The 15,446-nt window shown below is 50.2% G+C and overlaps 1 protein-coding gene across 1 annotated transcript in view; it reads left to right on the top strand.

Moving 5' to 3' along the window:
• Nucleotides 1–15,446, top strand: part of KAZN (kazrin, periplakin interacting protein) — a gene marked incomplete at both ends in the record, with an annotated part of 214,706 nt that overhangs the window by 197,403 nt on the left and 1,857 nt on the right. Inside the window, 4 exons of the mRNA XM_080631247.1 lie at nucleotides 5,331–5,522; nucleotides 13,840–13,976; nucleotides 14,392–14,562; nucleotides 15,187–15,376. Coding sequence (XP_080487373.1) covers nucleotides 5,331–5,522; nucleotides 13,840–13,976; nucleotides 14,392–14,562; nucleotides 15,187–15,376 — 690 coding nt within the window. The remainder of the gene's footprint in view (nucleotides 1–5,330; nucleotides 5,523–13,839; nucleotides 13,977–14,391; nucleotides 14,563–15,186; nucleotides 15,377–15,446) is intronic.

Raw genomic sequence — 15,446 nt, 5'->3', positions numbered from 1 at the left:
CGCCAAGGGCGAAGCTCAGATCAAGGATGAGGGGATTTGGCTCTGCTGTGGCTGTGGGAAGGGCGAGCGAGCGGCTTCCCGTGCCCCTTTGTCCATTTTGTCTCGTGGAGAAGTTGGAATGTGCCCGGAGCTTGGGAAGGACACAGGAGGGTTTAAACCCCGGAGCTTGGGAAGGACACAGGAGGGTTTAAACGGTGCGTGTGCTTTTGAGAGCCTTTGCAACCTCCAGCCTGCCTCCTGACCCGCTCTGCCCCCCCTTCCCCTGCTGGCGTGCACAGGTTTGTATCAGGTTTTCTTTCTTTCCGTCGGCTGTGAGACGCCCTCCGGCATGTGAGCAGCGCGGCTGAGTGAGTGGGCATCTTACATGAGGGAAGTTACGCTTTTTGGGGGTGTGCAGTGCCAGGACATGGGGGTAACTTTGCTGGCAGATGGTCTCTGCATGTCCTGCCCCATGGCCATGAATGGTGCAAGCGGTGGTTGATGATGTGCAATCGGGGAGTATGGCTGGGGTCCTGTCCTGCAACCATATGGAAGCACTGAGGCCAAGCTGGTGTCTAACTTAGGGAATGCTCAAAGATGGTGTTTGTAAGGATTTGCACTTGTTGGGTGAAAGCTTTAACCCAAAGTAAGGAGTTTCTGTACCCATGTCCAGGAGCAGCGGCTCACTTGCTTGCAGCATCAGGGCAGTAAGCAAGGGGTGGAATCTAAACCTTTCTTCTTTAAAAGACGGATGTGTGGAGCCAAAATCCACCTTTTTAGCCCAAGAGGCTCTGGAGCATGTGGCTGAGCACCTCGGTACCCACCCTGGAGCGAGTGGTGGTGGCCAACAGCTCGTCCGAGGTGGTGCAGTGCGCGGTGCCATGGGAGATGCCGTACCTAGGGGTGTAGCCAAGATGCACAGCAGTGGGACAGGGCTAAAGTTCTAACAGACAAATTAAAGGCCCTCACACTTATCCACTTGAAGGGAAAATTCTGTGAGGGGTTTATTTTGTGCTGCTGTGAGTCCACTGTGATGTGCAGATGTCAAAGGGAGAGGTTGGACGTATTGTTTTTGAACCTTCACATCCTGGACAGCAGCAGTAACTGAGTCTTTGTGCAAATCCGAATGTATTTTGAGCCAACCAAAAGCTTTATTGAGTAGCTGCAGTTGGTTTCCATGCTGTCACCCAGCCCTGTCCCTGGTGATAGGCACTTTTCCTCCACATTATTCCTTGTCAAGGATGTGCTGAGAGGGGAAAACCGTAACTTGTGCAGGAGGGGTGATGGGTTGAACCTTTCTACAAGAGTCTTGGATCCCAAGCTGTGGAGCTACCTAATGTTCAAAGGTGATGAGATGCTCTTTAAAATACTGGTTTGACTCATCCCTAGGTCTTGAATTGTTATTTTAATCTAATAATGCTCTTTATCTTCTTGGGCTGTCCTTGAACAGAGTTATACGTACATGTATATTTATATGTGTGTATCTGTCGATCTATCCTAGGCCATAGCTCAGGGCAGCTTCCAGCCATTCTCTTGCTGATGTCCTGGATAAAAAACCCCTTGACTTCTGGCCAGCAAAGCAAAAAGCATCTTGCTGGTAAACATGCAAAAGCAGCCCCAAATGCTTATGTCACTAACACAAATCTTGCTGTTGATACTGCATTCATTTTTAATATGTATCCTCCAAAGACAGGAACACATGTACAGTAATTGTGTCAGCTGAGTTACATGGAAAAAAAGAGGCTTTTAAATGGATGCTTTTAAAGTGATGCCTGCTGCAAGGCCAGTAAAAGAAAGGATGTGCTACTGAGAGGAGTCCAAGATGGGATTTGCAGGAGTGGGAGTGGAAACTTCAGCCCCAAATGCTGTCTGGAGGTGTTCACTGCAATTAAAAACACCCCAAAAAATCTTACGTATGTTTTCTGTTAACAGTGCTTGAAGCATAAAGGATGCAGAATCTGACAGTGTCACCAAAGTCTAATGAAAACAGCCAATTATTTGAGTGTGAATGGTGGTTGTCAGCCATTAGTGCAGGGAGTGTTTAAATTGTATTAATTTCATTGCAGCAGATTTGGAAGAGGCTGGAATGAGCTGACATGACCTGAGTACTGCCTCCTTGTCCCCGGGGAATTACAGTGTGCAGCCAACATCCCCCTCCCTGAGGAAAAAAGGTTAAAAAGAGGAGGAAAAAGTAAAAATGGGCAAAAATGCTGGGAAAGAATGACCTGTGGGAGACTTTGCACTGGGGTTGTTGCATCTGGGAGATGCTTCCTAATAGCAAATCTAACTTTGCACTCCAATATAGCAATGCAAGGCTGAACTGCAAAGGGTGAACTGAGCCCCAGTCCCCATTCAGAAGGGTTGATGCTCACTTCAAGGCACATCCAGCTCCTTTGTGGCTTCAAATAGAGGCACAGCCCCAGCCAGCTCGCAGGAAAGTGTGTGGAAATCCCTGCCAAGCTGTCTGTATGTGGAAGAAACAGAGGCTGGAATGAGGTTCCTGAGTAATTGGCCCTGTTTTCCTGGTTATTGGAACTTTGTGTAAGGATCGCTAAGAGCTGTCTGCAAACAGCACTTCTCAGATTGTTTATTTAGGTGCTTAAACTTGGCATAGCTGTGGGGATTTCCTGCCCCCCTATTTTAAAATGAAATTAAGGTTTCCCTTTCAAGTCAAGTCATTCTCTTAATGCAACTTATGCAAATAAAACAGGCTTTCTCCATAGGACCCTCTTGAGCTAGAGATGCTGGTTCAGATGGGATGGAAACTTGATACAATGCAAGAAATTGCCCATTAAGTGGTTTCCAAAGGAAACCAAGGAAAGTAGGAGATGCTGTTGCTCCCATTGCTTACTTGAAATGCCAGTGTCCTTCCCAGAAAACCACATGAAAACTTGCTGGAGGGAGTTGCTTCAAAGCCCGTACCTGGTTTCTATGGCAAAGACATCCATTGGCAGCAACACTGGTAGGAAGCTGGGAAGAGCAAGGACAACAATGCTTGGGGATGTATTAAAAGAGCTGACAGTGTGTCTTTCAGTGTTAGAGCTCAGCAAGGGGTTTAGCTTTTTTGCCTGTCAAGGTTTGGCTCATGGATTGTGCTTTGCAATCCATACAAAAAAATGGATTGTGCTTTTCAATATGTATATTACAAAATACATGGATGCTGCAAAAAGAAATATATATTGGAAAGCACAATCTATTTTTGTATAGATATGGATGTAGCTTAAATTATGTATCCGTAAAAGGAAGAAGCTCAGGTATCTGACTGATCCTGAGCTCAATAATTCAGGTTTCTCCATAGGCTTTGGCTTGCAGCCGAAGTGCATCCAGTGGCGTGGGGAATGTGGTGCTGCACCTACAGCTTCTATAGATCTTGGATTTCAATCTTTCCTTAGTTTCGGCCTCTATGGGGAGGCAAGTACTGAGTTGGGGATTAAATTGCCTTGTTAGAATCCTAGAATCCCAGACTGGTTTGGGTTGAAAGGACCTTAAAGCTCATCCAGTTCCAACTGCCTGCCATGGGACCAGAGGGAGCGATGTGGTTCCAAGGAAGCTGTGTTGTGCAGTGCGTTACAGTGAGGAGCTGTAAGAAGCAGCCGCAGCTCTTCTTTTGGGCCATGCCCAAGGACTTCTCTGAGATTCTCAGCTGCAAAAATCCCCTCTGAGGTGCCCTTCCTTAGACTTGTTCCCCTGTTCCCTCTCCGGAGGGGTGCCTTCCAGGCGGGGATTTTTCCTTGGTTCCCACTGAAATGCTGCAGTTTGCAGAAATCCCCCGGGATCAGTCACCCTTACACAAACTGCCCCGTGTCCATCCTGCTCTGCTGGTTAATCATTTCCCTGGGAATAGCCCACTGGATCCCCTGAGCGAGGCAGCTTGTAGCAGAAGGTGAACATGAATTATCAGTGGGGTGAAGAAAATGAGCAGGTAGTGGCAGCCTCTGGTGTTTTGTGGCTTTTGCACGGTAAATGTCACACCGTGTTCAAGGCCCTTACACCCTCCTTGGGCTTCCCAAGGGCTGGAAGGGAAGCAGCATTTCTGCAGTCCCTGGGGTAGATGCTTTTGGCTTTGGCCACTTCTCCATTGCTGCTTTCTTGCATGGATTTCAAGCCAGCACATTGGGCTGCACCGAAATACACCGCCTGGAGCTCGGACTGTTCTTCATTAGTGACTTTATTGCTAAATAATTTGCAGCATGGGCCTTGCCAGCGCTCCGACGGGAAGCATTTCAAGTATGCAAACCAGATTTTATGCTTTCCTGGTGCAGCTGCTGGCCAGACTGGGGGGAGCTGCCTCTCCCTGTCCTGCTGTCAGCATCACCTCCACATGGAACCAGCCCAGCACTTGTGTGGAGGGACCATAGCAAATATACAGGTTAAAACCCCTCTATTTCATGCCTGGATGGCATCCCTCAGGCTGGCTGATACATGGGGAAAGGACCCAAGTGCAGTAGCTTGGAGAGGCGGCATTTATTTTGTATTTATACTTTATTTTTCTGGCAACTGTAACGTGTGCTGAGGGGTTTATTCTTCTCCCCACATCCACGGGTATGGTGCAGACTTGAGAAACAAGTAAGGTTTGGGGGCCTACAAGGATGCTGGAGAGGGACTCTTCATTGCAGACTGTAGTGATAGGACAAGGGGTGATGGGTTCAAACTGAAACAGGGGCAGTTCAGGTTGGAAATAAGGAAGAAAATCCAGGAAAGCACTTTATTACCTAAGCAGTGGGTGCAACTGTAGGAAACAAGGTCCGTGGAGCTTTCCAGAGGGGTCCACGCTGGGATGCTCCCGCAGTGCAGTTGCTTCAAGAGGTGTAGCAGTCGCTGGGTGTAAATGTGAGAAATTCAAGGTTCAGGTCTGTAGGAGAAAGCATCATCTTTCACTTTCCAGCCTCAGAGTGGTTTAGTTGGATTCTGTTGAGTTCTGAACACGTGGATGGCTGGAGGCAGAGCTCACGTGTGTTGTATGGGTGGAGCTCAGCAGCCTCCGTTGGACACTGGCCATATGAGCACTGTCTGTGAGTGGTTTGGATGGGGACGTGGTTCTTTGTTTATTATTACTATTGTGTGTTAAACCAGCACCCTTAAACCAGTTTATTATTGCTATTACTATTGTGTATTAAACCAGAAACCAGTACCCTGCAGAAGCTCCCTGCTCCCTACCCGGTGCCTCCTCATTGCATCCCTCCTCCTCTTCCTTTGGTCCTGGGGTGTGCTGCAGGCTTTGGGCTGTGCAGAGCAGCTTTGCAAGCCGGGGGGAGTCACCCCAGCAGTGCTTCCCTTGGGGCTGAGCCTGCGGTGGGACTGTGCCGGGAGCTGTTGGTCACTTCCTCACATTGTGTCTGCTCTTCCCCCAGCGCTGCTCCGGGAGGAGGTGGCTCAGCTGCAGGAGGAGGTTCACCTGCTCCGGCAAATGAAGGAGATGCTGACGAAGGACCTGGAGGAGACGCATGGCAGCAAGTCACCGGAGGTGCTCTCGGCCACCGAGCTCAAGGTGCAGCTGGCACAGAAGGAGCAGGAGCTGGCGCGCGCCAAGGAGGCTCTGCAGGGTAAGAGCTGCGCATCCCTCTTCTCACGCCTCGCCCCAGCACCCCAAAGCTTCAATTAAAGAGGGAAGGAAAAGCCAAGCTTTGCATGAGGACTTTGCATGAGCTTTGCATGTGGGGTGTGTTTGCTGTGTGTATTGAGGGGGGTTTGGCTGCAGGGCAGCACTCCCCAGGACCCCCACGCTATCCTGCACTGGTGAGGGGTGGTGTGGAGCCAGGATGGACCAGGGTGCAACAACAGGCAGGGAAATGGGGTGTGAGGGTGTTGCAGCATGGCAAAGGAATTCCTTCACGGCTGGCTATAGAGTAGAGCCAAGAGAGCAGCTGAAATGCAGCTGGAGACGTTTGCAAGAAGGGGATGGGTTGGATTTGAGCCCCTTGGACTTGTAGGAGGGAAGCAGTGAGTTTGCTGGTGACTGCAATTTTCCTTACCCTGCTTGGAGTTATTAGGCTGGGTTTCCAAGTGATGTGCAAGGTCTCCTCCTTTCTTCATGCATTGATCTGGCTGTTTTCCTGTGGTGGTCGGTGCCATGCTCTTCCTTCCTTGCCAACAACTGCATTGCAGGCTCTCTCTGAGCCTCAGGACTAGGGTGAACAGAGCAAAATGCAACACTGCAGCTTTTGCTCCCCAGAAATGAGCTGACAATGAGTCCAGACAGGATGGTTTGTTAGCTGGAGCTGGGGGATGATCCTGAGCAAGGGAAACCTCTCCCTGGCAGCATCGCGGCTCTAAATATCATATCAAATCCCCAACATGCCGAGTATAACTTCCACTTGTCAGCTCCTGTTTGTGGATTATGGAGAGAGGCTGTCAGAAGTTTTCAGGCTCAGAGGCTGAGCAGCACATGAGGAGCTGCAGGGAGGGAGAGCCCCTGCCCAACACATCTCCATCCGGGATGCATGGTGGGGAAAACAGGGAATTGGGGAGGGGAGTTCAGAAAACTGGACTTTGTTGCTCTCTGATTTATAAAAGCAAAAAATCAGCAACAACCAAAGTATCTTCACAATCTCAGTGCTCCTCTTCCCCTCCCCATGCCCTCAGTGCAGCTTCCGGCAGCAGGAAATGTTAAGGCTTTATCCAACTGTAATTAGAGAAGAAAAACCTTAATTAGAGAATATTTGCTGTGTGTGGACAGGGAGGGGAAGTGCTGATAAAAATAAAAGCAGAACTATTTAAAGAGTGCAAAAAAAGGAAGACTAAGTCATCCAAGAAGCAGCAGTGGGGTCACGCACGCTTCTGTGGAGGGTAGTGCAAGAGAGTGAATTTGCCTTGAGAACTGTGAGTGTTAAAGGAATACCATGTTGGGGTTTTATTAGGCTTTTACTGGCTGCTCTAGGAGCCACTGGGATTAGTTTTCCAGGACTTCTCTGCAGGTGTGATGGCTGGGAAGCGGGAATCTCAGCTTGCACTTGGAAAGGGACATAACAAGAAGCGTATTTGAATTGATGCTCCTTCCATTCCTTCCAATATTGGAAAGCTTTTGTGTAAGTGGGAAGAGCTCTTTCTCTGTGCCGGATATGGGCTGGAGGCCCTGGGCAGCAGAGCAGACTTAGCACGGCAGCGGATACAGAGATGGGTGATGTGGAAGCAGGATCAGCAGCTGGAGGAGCAAGAAAATCCATTTTCCTTTCCATGAAACATTGTTCCTAGAGAAACTTAGCCAAAAGGGGCGGAAAATGGCCGTGACTGCGCCTGGTGCATGGTTGTGCCAGGAGAAGTGTATCTGCTGAGAGAGGCACTTAGGGAAGTAATGGCTCTATGTTAAGGTGGTGCAAGGAGCTCAGGAAAACTTGACCGTGCTGTCCTGTAGCTCAGGGCTTTGTGTGGTTGTACCGCAGCCAGAGAGCATCTCCCAAGAGCAGCTCCCTCCTCATAGCATTAAAGGTCCTCACTGAAGGATGCTTCGTGCCTGGCAGCATCAGCTGCAGCATCCCTGCACCTGCAGCAGTGCGCTGGGTTGTGTGTAATGTCATTAGCAGATAAGTTGTATGGAAATCTGTCACTGTTGCTGGCTCCGAGCCTGGAAGCGCGGCACAGCCAGTTCAGATGAATATTGGCTCTCACCGTGCCTTAGCACAGAGGGAAGCAGAGAAGGTTTGCCGGTGGGGTTTGCTTTTGAGGGCTCCCATAGTTTTAACAGCCTTCGTTCTGCACAGCTGCACAGGGTCTGGTTTGTGATGGTCTGGATGGAGGAGGTTGGTTCATCTTCCCTTCTCAGCAATGCATTTCCAGCTCTTTCCAGCAGCATTTAGCACAGGGTAGAGCTGGCGAGGAGCCCGTACAGTGTCTTCCTTGTGCCGTACTAACAAGCTCTTGCTGTGGAGGGAGGGAGCAGGGATCTGGAGCAGCACAGGATGCTCTGCAGGAGTAACTTGAGCAGTTTTTGTGTCCCTGACAGCATGTGCTTTATGCAGCTTTATTGCACTGTTTTCTGGGCTAATTCCATCTCATGCCCTTCTTTTTAATTAGTTATAATCCAAATAAAATCCCAAAGTGCCATATCCTATCATCCTCCTCTCCTGTGCTTGGACAGGGACTCTGGATTGTGCTTACAGTGTTAATGCAGTTACTTTCTTCCCTAGCTGGAAAGGTATGGATGTGGTCTGGTTTCCTAATGCAGAGATCTCGCATGGGAGAAGTTGTAGACAGCTTTATTACTGCTGGTCCTGCTGCGGGAAGGGACCGTGCCCGAGTGCCTAGAGGGCTCAAGGAGCCTCTTGGCTGGGTGACAGGTATGAGCATGTGGGCCGATGGCAGAAACCCCATTTCTGGGAAGGTTTATCCAATATGCTGGAGCTCGCCTGCAGGGTTATCGTGTGGAGAGCAAACCTGGTTCCTGTTTGCTTTGTGAATGCCAAGGTGGAGACCTCAGGCTGGCTTTCCCTGCTGCTCGGGAAGGCATGAGCTGACATCTGCTCTGCAAATGGGCTGTAGCCTGGTCTCCTCCTTCCCAAACTCATGGCTCGGAGCTGTGAACCCCCCCTGCACTCCATGGGGATGGCATTTGGGCTGGGACAGGTCTGTTACAGAAATCTCCAGTACCCCTGGCTGGCTGCAGCAAGGGGGTAGGTAGCAAAGAAGTGAGTGGTTGGGTGTCTCGGTGGATGGGTGTCCTGCAGATGGGTGCCCCAGCGGGTGGGTGTCCAGCCATGGACCCAGCTGAGGAAGCTGTCTCCACCAAAAGGACATGGGGCTCTGCACAGAAGACCTATTCTACTCCTTTGAATCCCTACCTTAAATTCCCAGCAGAAGTCACTGACCACCTCGTTGCCTGTTGGGGGTCAGGTTTGGAAGGCTCTTGGCCTTGCAGCAGGGTGTTTCCAGGTAAATTCCCCCAGAATGAATGACTCACCTAATTTCTTCATGACATTCCACATTGCACTCGAGTTTCCTGCCTGCACCACAGCTCTGCACGCCCCAAAGTGAGCGCTGCTCTGTCTGATGCCGCGGAACACTGACATCTTCAGTGGCAAGATCTTCTCTGCAGATGGTGAGGTCTGCATGTGCCTGTTCCATTACAAAGCAAGGAGTAGTGCTGCAGTTTCTGCACAGGGCTGACCAATTTTATGGCTTAGTCATGGTGACAATATTGAATTTCATGGTTGGAATAGAGAAACAGGAGAAATTAATTGAATGTTAATGGGACAGAATGGGTGTACTTGTTTTTCTGGTGTGGGGCATCGCTGAGGCTTGAGCGGTGTGTCCCTGAGGATGCCTTTCCCCATGTTAGAAAATAAGTGTATGATTCAGTAAGTGAGCAAGTCAGCTCTGGTCCTGTTCCTGTCATCAAAATCCACCTTGTACAGGGCAAGAGAAGTACTCACAAGTGTTGGGAGTCATTGGGAGCTGCTCTTCAAGAGGGTTGGAGATGGGCTGCATCCACTGCCATTGCTCTCACTTGTGTTTGGGCTCTGCCGCTTCATCCCAGGAGCAGGCAGCCAGGCAGAGATGCTGTTTCTATGGTCTGAGCATAGCAGTTTTCCATCTAGTATCACATTATCAAGGTAGTCAAACTAAGCATTATCCATATGTCTTCCAAGCAAACCTGGGCTAGATGGTGTGACCATCACCGACTCACATTCCCTTAATTAATAATATTGAAGGGGGGGTGGTATCTATAGCAGCCCCCGGCTTGGTGGGGGTGATGCCTGGTTTTAGCACGCAGTAACTATCTACTGTCCAGAAGCTGTTTGATGTTGAGGCCAGGCAGGGTCATGATGTGGTGACACCTTCAGTGAGGACATCACTGGGTGGTTTCAGCCATGCTCTGGGAGTGATTAGAATGTGGCTCATTAGGTAAAGCTGGAAACAGAAGGTGCTGGAGGGGGGGACCTCAAGAGGAACCCAGTGCAGAGCAGGTCCCATCATCGGCATCCGTCATCCTTCTCCAGGAGCAGCGTTGCTCGGGAGGCAGGTCCTGTGGCAGGAAGTGGGAGCTCAAGTAACAGGAGTGCAGGTTGACCTCACACAGGATTAATGGTGCAGTGCCTGCATTCTGGGCATGTGGAGGGGGGTGTCAGAGCTGTGGGGGTTCACACCAGCATTCCCAACCCATCTCTCCCATTGCTTGCTTCCGGGGCTGGTGCTGAGTCCAAGGGATCAATGGGATCTCTCCCATCACTTGCTGCTGGTGCTGGTAGGATTGCACTCTCCGTCAGCCATGTGCTTTGGCTGGGAGGGGAAGTGAATAATGCAGGTAGGCTGCATGAGTTAAATGCTTCCTGCTCATGTTGCGGGGTTAGGATTTCTGACTTCTCTTGTCTTGGGTTTATGAACAGGTCAGAGGTTTTGCCAGAGGCCACAGTGCAGATGAGCTGTGGGAAAGTGTACTTAGATATTCCTGGGGTTTGGGATACAGAAACCTGCCCTGGAGCATCAGATTGAAAGGGAAAAAACCCATTTCACTTCCTTGGATAGCCCTGATGGGCAGTGAAAAACTTCTTTCTTACTCCCTGGCTGCCCGTTCTGTCATGCCATGGATTGCAATGGCTCATTTTCCCCACCAAGTAATTAGCTAGGCTTGTTTGCTAAGAACATATGAAGCTCCTGCACCAGATTCATTGCAGGAGCCGCTGGCAGCCCCAACTGCTCAATTCTGCCTAACTTTCTATTTTCCTCCTGCCTCTTTCAATTAATTTTCTATTAATTTGGCTTGAAATGAAGTTCTCCAATGGTGGATAAATCTTCTTAAAGATCAGCTCAGGAACTGATCGGTTCCGGAGGAGGGAGGGCAATGGTAATAGGAGGAAAAACTGTGTTAAGTTTACCGCATCTCTCAGATATGAACTGAAACAAGTGGTGAAGTGTCCTGTGGGGTTAATAGGGAAAAACCTGCTCTTGCAATACCCAAAGTCCATCATCTTCTCACAGCACTGGTTGGTGTGAATGCTGGTAAATAGTCAACCTTTGGAGACAATGTGTGCTCTTCTAATAGGATGCCACCACTGATTAAAGCAGGTTGTATGCTATAGGGGACTTGTTATTTAATGAAATTCATTAGGAGCCTGTTGCCTCCAGCATACGAGAGTGCAAATATGACTTAAACTTTCCTAAGAGCCTCTCAGTGCCCTTGAGGAAATTAAAAATACATGTATTTATGTGTTGTAAAGTGTTCAGTGCTTAAAAATAGAGGGGTTTAGCAGTGCGTTATCCGACCGGGATGGGGCTGAGACCAGGGTTAAGAGAGGCAGAAATTCCACTTTGAGAGGCCAAATCATTTAATGTGTCCTCAGGCCATGGCCGGTGTGGTCAGGTACTGCTCTCTGTGGGGTCTGCATCTCACCCTAGGGTGGCTCAGTCAAATTATCAGTAATTCTTGTCTTTCAGCAAGTTTTGAGGTCGTGTGAAATAGCTGAGCAGGGGGAGGTGGTTGTTAAATACACACGAGCAGTGGGAAAGGGCTTTTCTATAAACTTCCATGTTGTCCTGTGTGCTTATTTTTAGAGGGTTCTGTAGTGATTACCCAGGCTGGGAAGAAAATAAGGCAAGTCCTGATGTTGGAAGGGGCCGAGTTGTCCCCGGGAGGAGTCACGTTCATGGATGTGAAAGAGTCACAAGCACTCCCTATCATGGGACAGTGTGAATTGTTAGGACATTTCTGAGCTGGTTTATTGTTTTCTGTGTTTTGAGGCTTAATGTTGGTCCAAAGAATTTTGTCTGGGTTTTAACAGATAAAAATCTCTGTTGTCCCAAACATCTCCCTTTTCTTCCACTATTGAGTCTGATTTTCTCCCCCATACCTTTTCCTCTGCTGACCTGCAAAAATCCTCTCCCTTTCCTACTGGCTCCATCACAAGCACTTGCATTATTTTGCATCTTCTCTGTGCACAGAACAAAGTTCCTACCTGAGTAAATACCTCCTTGTTGTAATGAGCCTGGTGGCTGCAGTGCACATTTAATGACACCGCTCTCCCTGCTTCCATGCAGGTGGAAATGCTTTTAAAATGCTTTTATTGAGTATTTAACAGAAGGTAGATGGCAGGGACAAGGGTTCCCACGTATAGGAGGGTGGGAGCAGAGCTCTCAGGCACAAGCTTTCCTGTGCTGGGAGAAGGCAGAACCATGAAGCTGAAGGTACCAAAGGTGCTCATTGCACAAAGGAAACTGATTTCCTTTTAAGCATGCAATGATAATGGTTTTCTTATGTTCTTTAGTCCGGTTTTTATCCCACATAAGGATAAAAGGAGGCACGTTATAGTGGGGTTTAATACCAAGGTGAAGTGACTTGTTACGGGAATGGGATAGGAATGCAGCAGGAGCTGAAACACTAGGTGTGGATTTCTTTAATAGGAATAGGTTGGACCTGTGCTTGTACCTGGGGATGGGTTCCACTCGTGATGGTGCTGTCATCTCCTGGTGACTTATGTAGTACAGACAGCTCTTGGTGGCTTTGGGGATGGCTTTTCTGGTGGGTTTGAGGCTTTTAGTATACTTCTAATATAGAGGGACAAATTGCAATGCAGTGAGTGCAGGGAGTGTTGGAGGGGCAGAGGGTGTTTCATACCATCCCACTCCCTCAAGAGCAGCACTTCCGCTTCCTCAGGGTGGAAAAACCTGTGAAGTACTGGAATGAAAAGCAGTATTTGTATTCTGATTCCTAAATTGGGTACGGGTTTGGTGGGGTGTATCTGCAGCAGGATGCCACAGGACAGTGCTGCCAAAGACCAAGTCTAAGTCTGGGCAAAGCACTTAATGTGCAGATATTGCTGAAGCCCCTGTCTGACATGGTATTCCTAGAATTCTTCCTGGTTTTCTCACACTCCCAGCAAGCAGGCCCTGTGTCAGGCTGGCATAGAAGTGGGGAAACATGAAGGTCTTGGTCCCATCCTGTGGTATCCTGACTCCCCTCATCCCCATGCAGCAGCATCCTCAAGCTGAAAGGGAGCCGTGCCCTGGGCTCGTGGGAGCGCTGCTGGAATCTGCCTCACTGCTAAAAATAAACCTCTTGTGGTTTATTTATCCTGGAAGGGAGCAGCAGGTTTTCCTGCGCTGGGATCTGAGGCTTTGGCGTGGTTTTGCTCCTGAATCACAGAATCCCAGACTGGTTTGGGTTGAAGGGACCTTAAAGCTCATCCAGCTCCAAGCCCTGCCACAGGCAGGGACCCCTTCCACTGGAGCAGCTTGCTCCAAGCCCCTGTGTCCAACCTGGCCTTGAACACTGCCAGGGATGGGGCAGCCACAGCTTCTCTGGGCACCCTGTGCCAGCGCCTCAGCACCCTCACAGGGAAGAGCTTCTGCCTTATCTCCAACCTGAACTTCCTTTGTTTCAGTCTGAACCCATCACCCCTTGTCCTATCGCTCCAGTCCCTGATGAAGAGTCCATCCCCAGCATCCTTGTAGCCCCCTTCAGACACTGGAAGTTGCTCTGAGGTCTCCACGCAGCTTCTCTTCTCCAGGCTGAACAGCCCCAATGTTCTCAGCCTGTCTCCATAAGGGAGCTGCTCCAGCCCCTGATCATCCTCGTGGCCTCCTCTGGACTTGCTCCAGCAGCTCCATGTCCTGATGCTGAGGACACCAGAACTGCACACAGTGCTGCAAGTGAGGTCTCACAGAGCAGAGGAGAGGGGCAGGATCACCTCCTTCGACCTGCTTTGAATCTGCTTTTCCAAGGGCTGAGCTGCCCTTTGGAGGGTGGGTGATGATCAGGGGCCACAGCAGTGATGTGATGGGCATGTTGGGGGGCCATTCATCATGCAGATGAATTTTCATCTGCACCCAGCCCCGGGGGTTGTAATTTTGGTACTTTCTCCTCAAATAACCTAAGAGATGGATGCAAGGAACTGCTGTGTCCATGTGCTTGAGCTGTTGTCTCTCCCACAGCCATGAAAGCTGACCGCAAGCGCTTGAAGGTGGAGAAGACGGACCTGGTGAGCCAGATGCAGCAGCTCTATGCCACGCTGGAGAGCCGCGAGGAGCAGCTCCGCGACTTCATCAGGAACTACGAGCAGCACAGGAAAGTGAGTGTGGGGGCCCAGCCCCATGGGCCGGTGGCACTGGTGAGCATGAAACCTGGTTTGAAGTCAGGCAAAATCCACCAGAGACCCAGATTGTCTCTTGTAACTGGGCAGATGCTCCCCTGATGCACTGGCTGCACTGTGGCAGGTTAAGGATAAATAAATGCAGGAGGAAATCAGGCCAGTGAGCCAGACCGGGGAAATTCCATGTCATTTTAACCAGCTGCATAGCAGGCCTCCCTATCTGGATCACTGCTGCATCTCTGAGCTCCCTGCTCCTGTCAGCACAGGGCTCTTGTGGTACCCGAAGGTACCATTCGCCCTTTGGCACCATAAGCATCCCCAGATGGTTGTGGCAGAGTGGTCTGTGGTAGCACATGGGTTTCCCCTTCCTGATGGCTTCCCTGTGTTCCTACAGGAGAGCGAGGACGCGGTGAAAGCCCTGGCGAAGGAGAAGGATCTCCTGGAACGGGAGAAGTGGGAGCTGCGGCGGCAAGCAAAGGAGGCAACGGACCACGCCAGCGCCCTCCGCTCCCAGCTCGACCTGAAAGACAACCGCATGAAGGAGCTGGAGGCTGAGCTGGCCATGGTGAGCCTGGTAACACAGTGGGCAGGACTCGAGGGTCACAGCTCAGCAGCTTAAGTGCTTGAAACACACCAGCAGGTTTTGCTATAGTTAAATCTTCATTGCAGTGTTGAATCTAAGTGCCTGCTGCAGTTCTTGTACATGTGCATGTCCTGCCGGAGTTGTATTATTGCAACACTGGCAGAAAACAAGTCCATCACTAAAGAGGAGTTGGATATCCTCAGTGCTGGGAGCAACACAATCATAGAATCACAGACTGCTTTGGGTTGGAAGGGGCCTTAAGATCATCCAGTTCCAACCCCCTGCCACGGGCAGGGACACCTCACACTTGACCTTGGCACCCAAGGTTCTGTCTGGCCTTGAAGACTGCCAGGGATGGAGCATTCACATCTTCTTGGGCAGCCTATTCCAGCACCTCACCACCCTCACAGCGAAGAACTTCTTCCGTATATCCAACCTGAACTTCCCGTTTCAGTTTAAACCCTGTTTAAGTTTATAAACAATTTGTGTGTTTCTTTGCAAAGGGGAAGGGTGGGTTTGGGGCATTTTGCTGCTGCTGGTTCTGCTGCTCTGGGTGATGTTCACATGGTTTTCCTCCACCACCATGGCCTTGGTGTCCTTCCCTAGGCCAAGCAGTCCCTTGCCACGCTGACCAAGGACGTTCCCAAGCGCCATTCCTTGGCCATGCCAGGTGAGACGGTGCTGAACGGCAACCAGGAGTGGGTGATGCAGGCTGACCTCCCGCTGACAGCCGCTATCCGGCAAAGCCAGCAGACCCTCTACCACTCGCACCCGCAGCACTCTGCAGACCGGCAAGGTGAGCACCCAGCATGGGTCAGGTCAAGTTCATAGAATCCCAGACTGGTTTGGGTTGGAAGGGACCTTAA

The sequence above is a fragment of the Psittacula echo genome, assembly GCF_963264785.1.
Source record: "Psittacula echo genome assembly, chromosome: 17".
Taxonomy (NCBI): Eukaryota; Metazoa; Chordata; class Aves; order Psittaciformes; family Psittacidae; genus Psittacula; species Psittacula echo.
The sequence above is the reverse complement of the archived record's forward strand: the minus strand, read 5'-3'. Positions and strand labels throughout refer to the sequence as shown.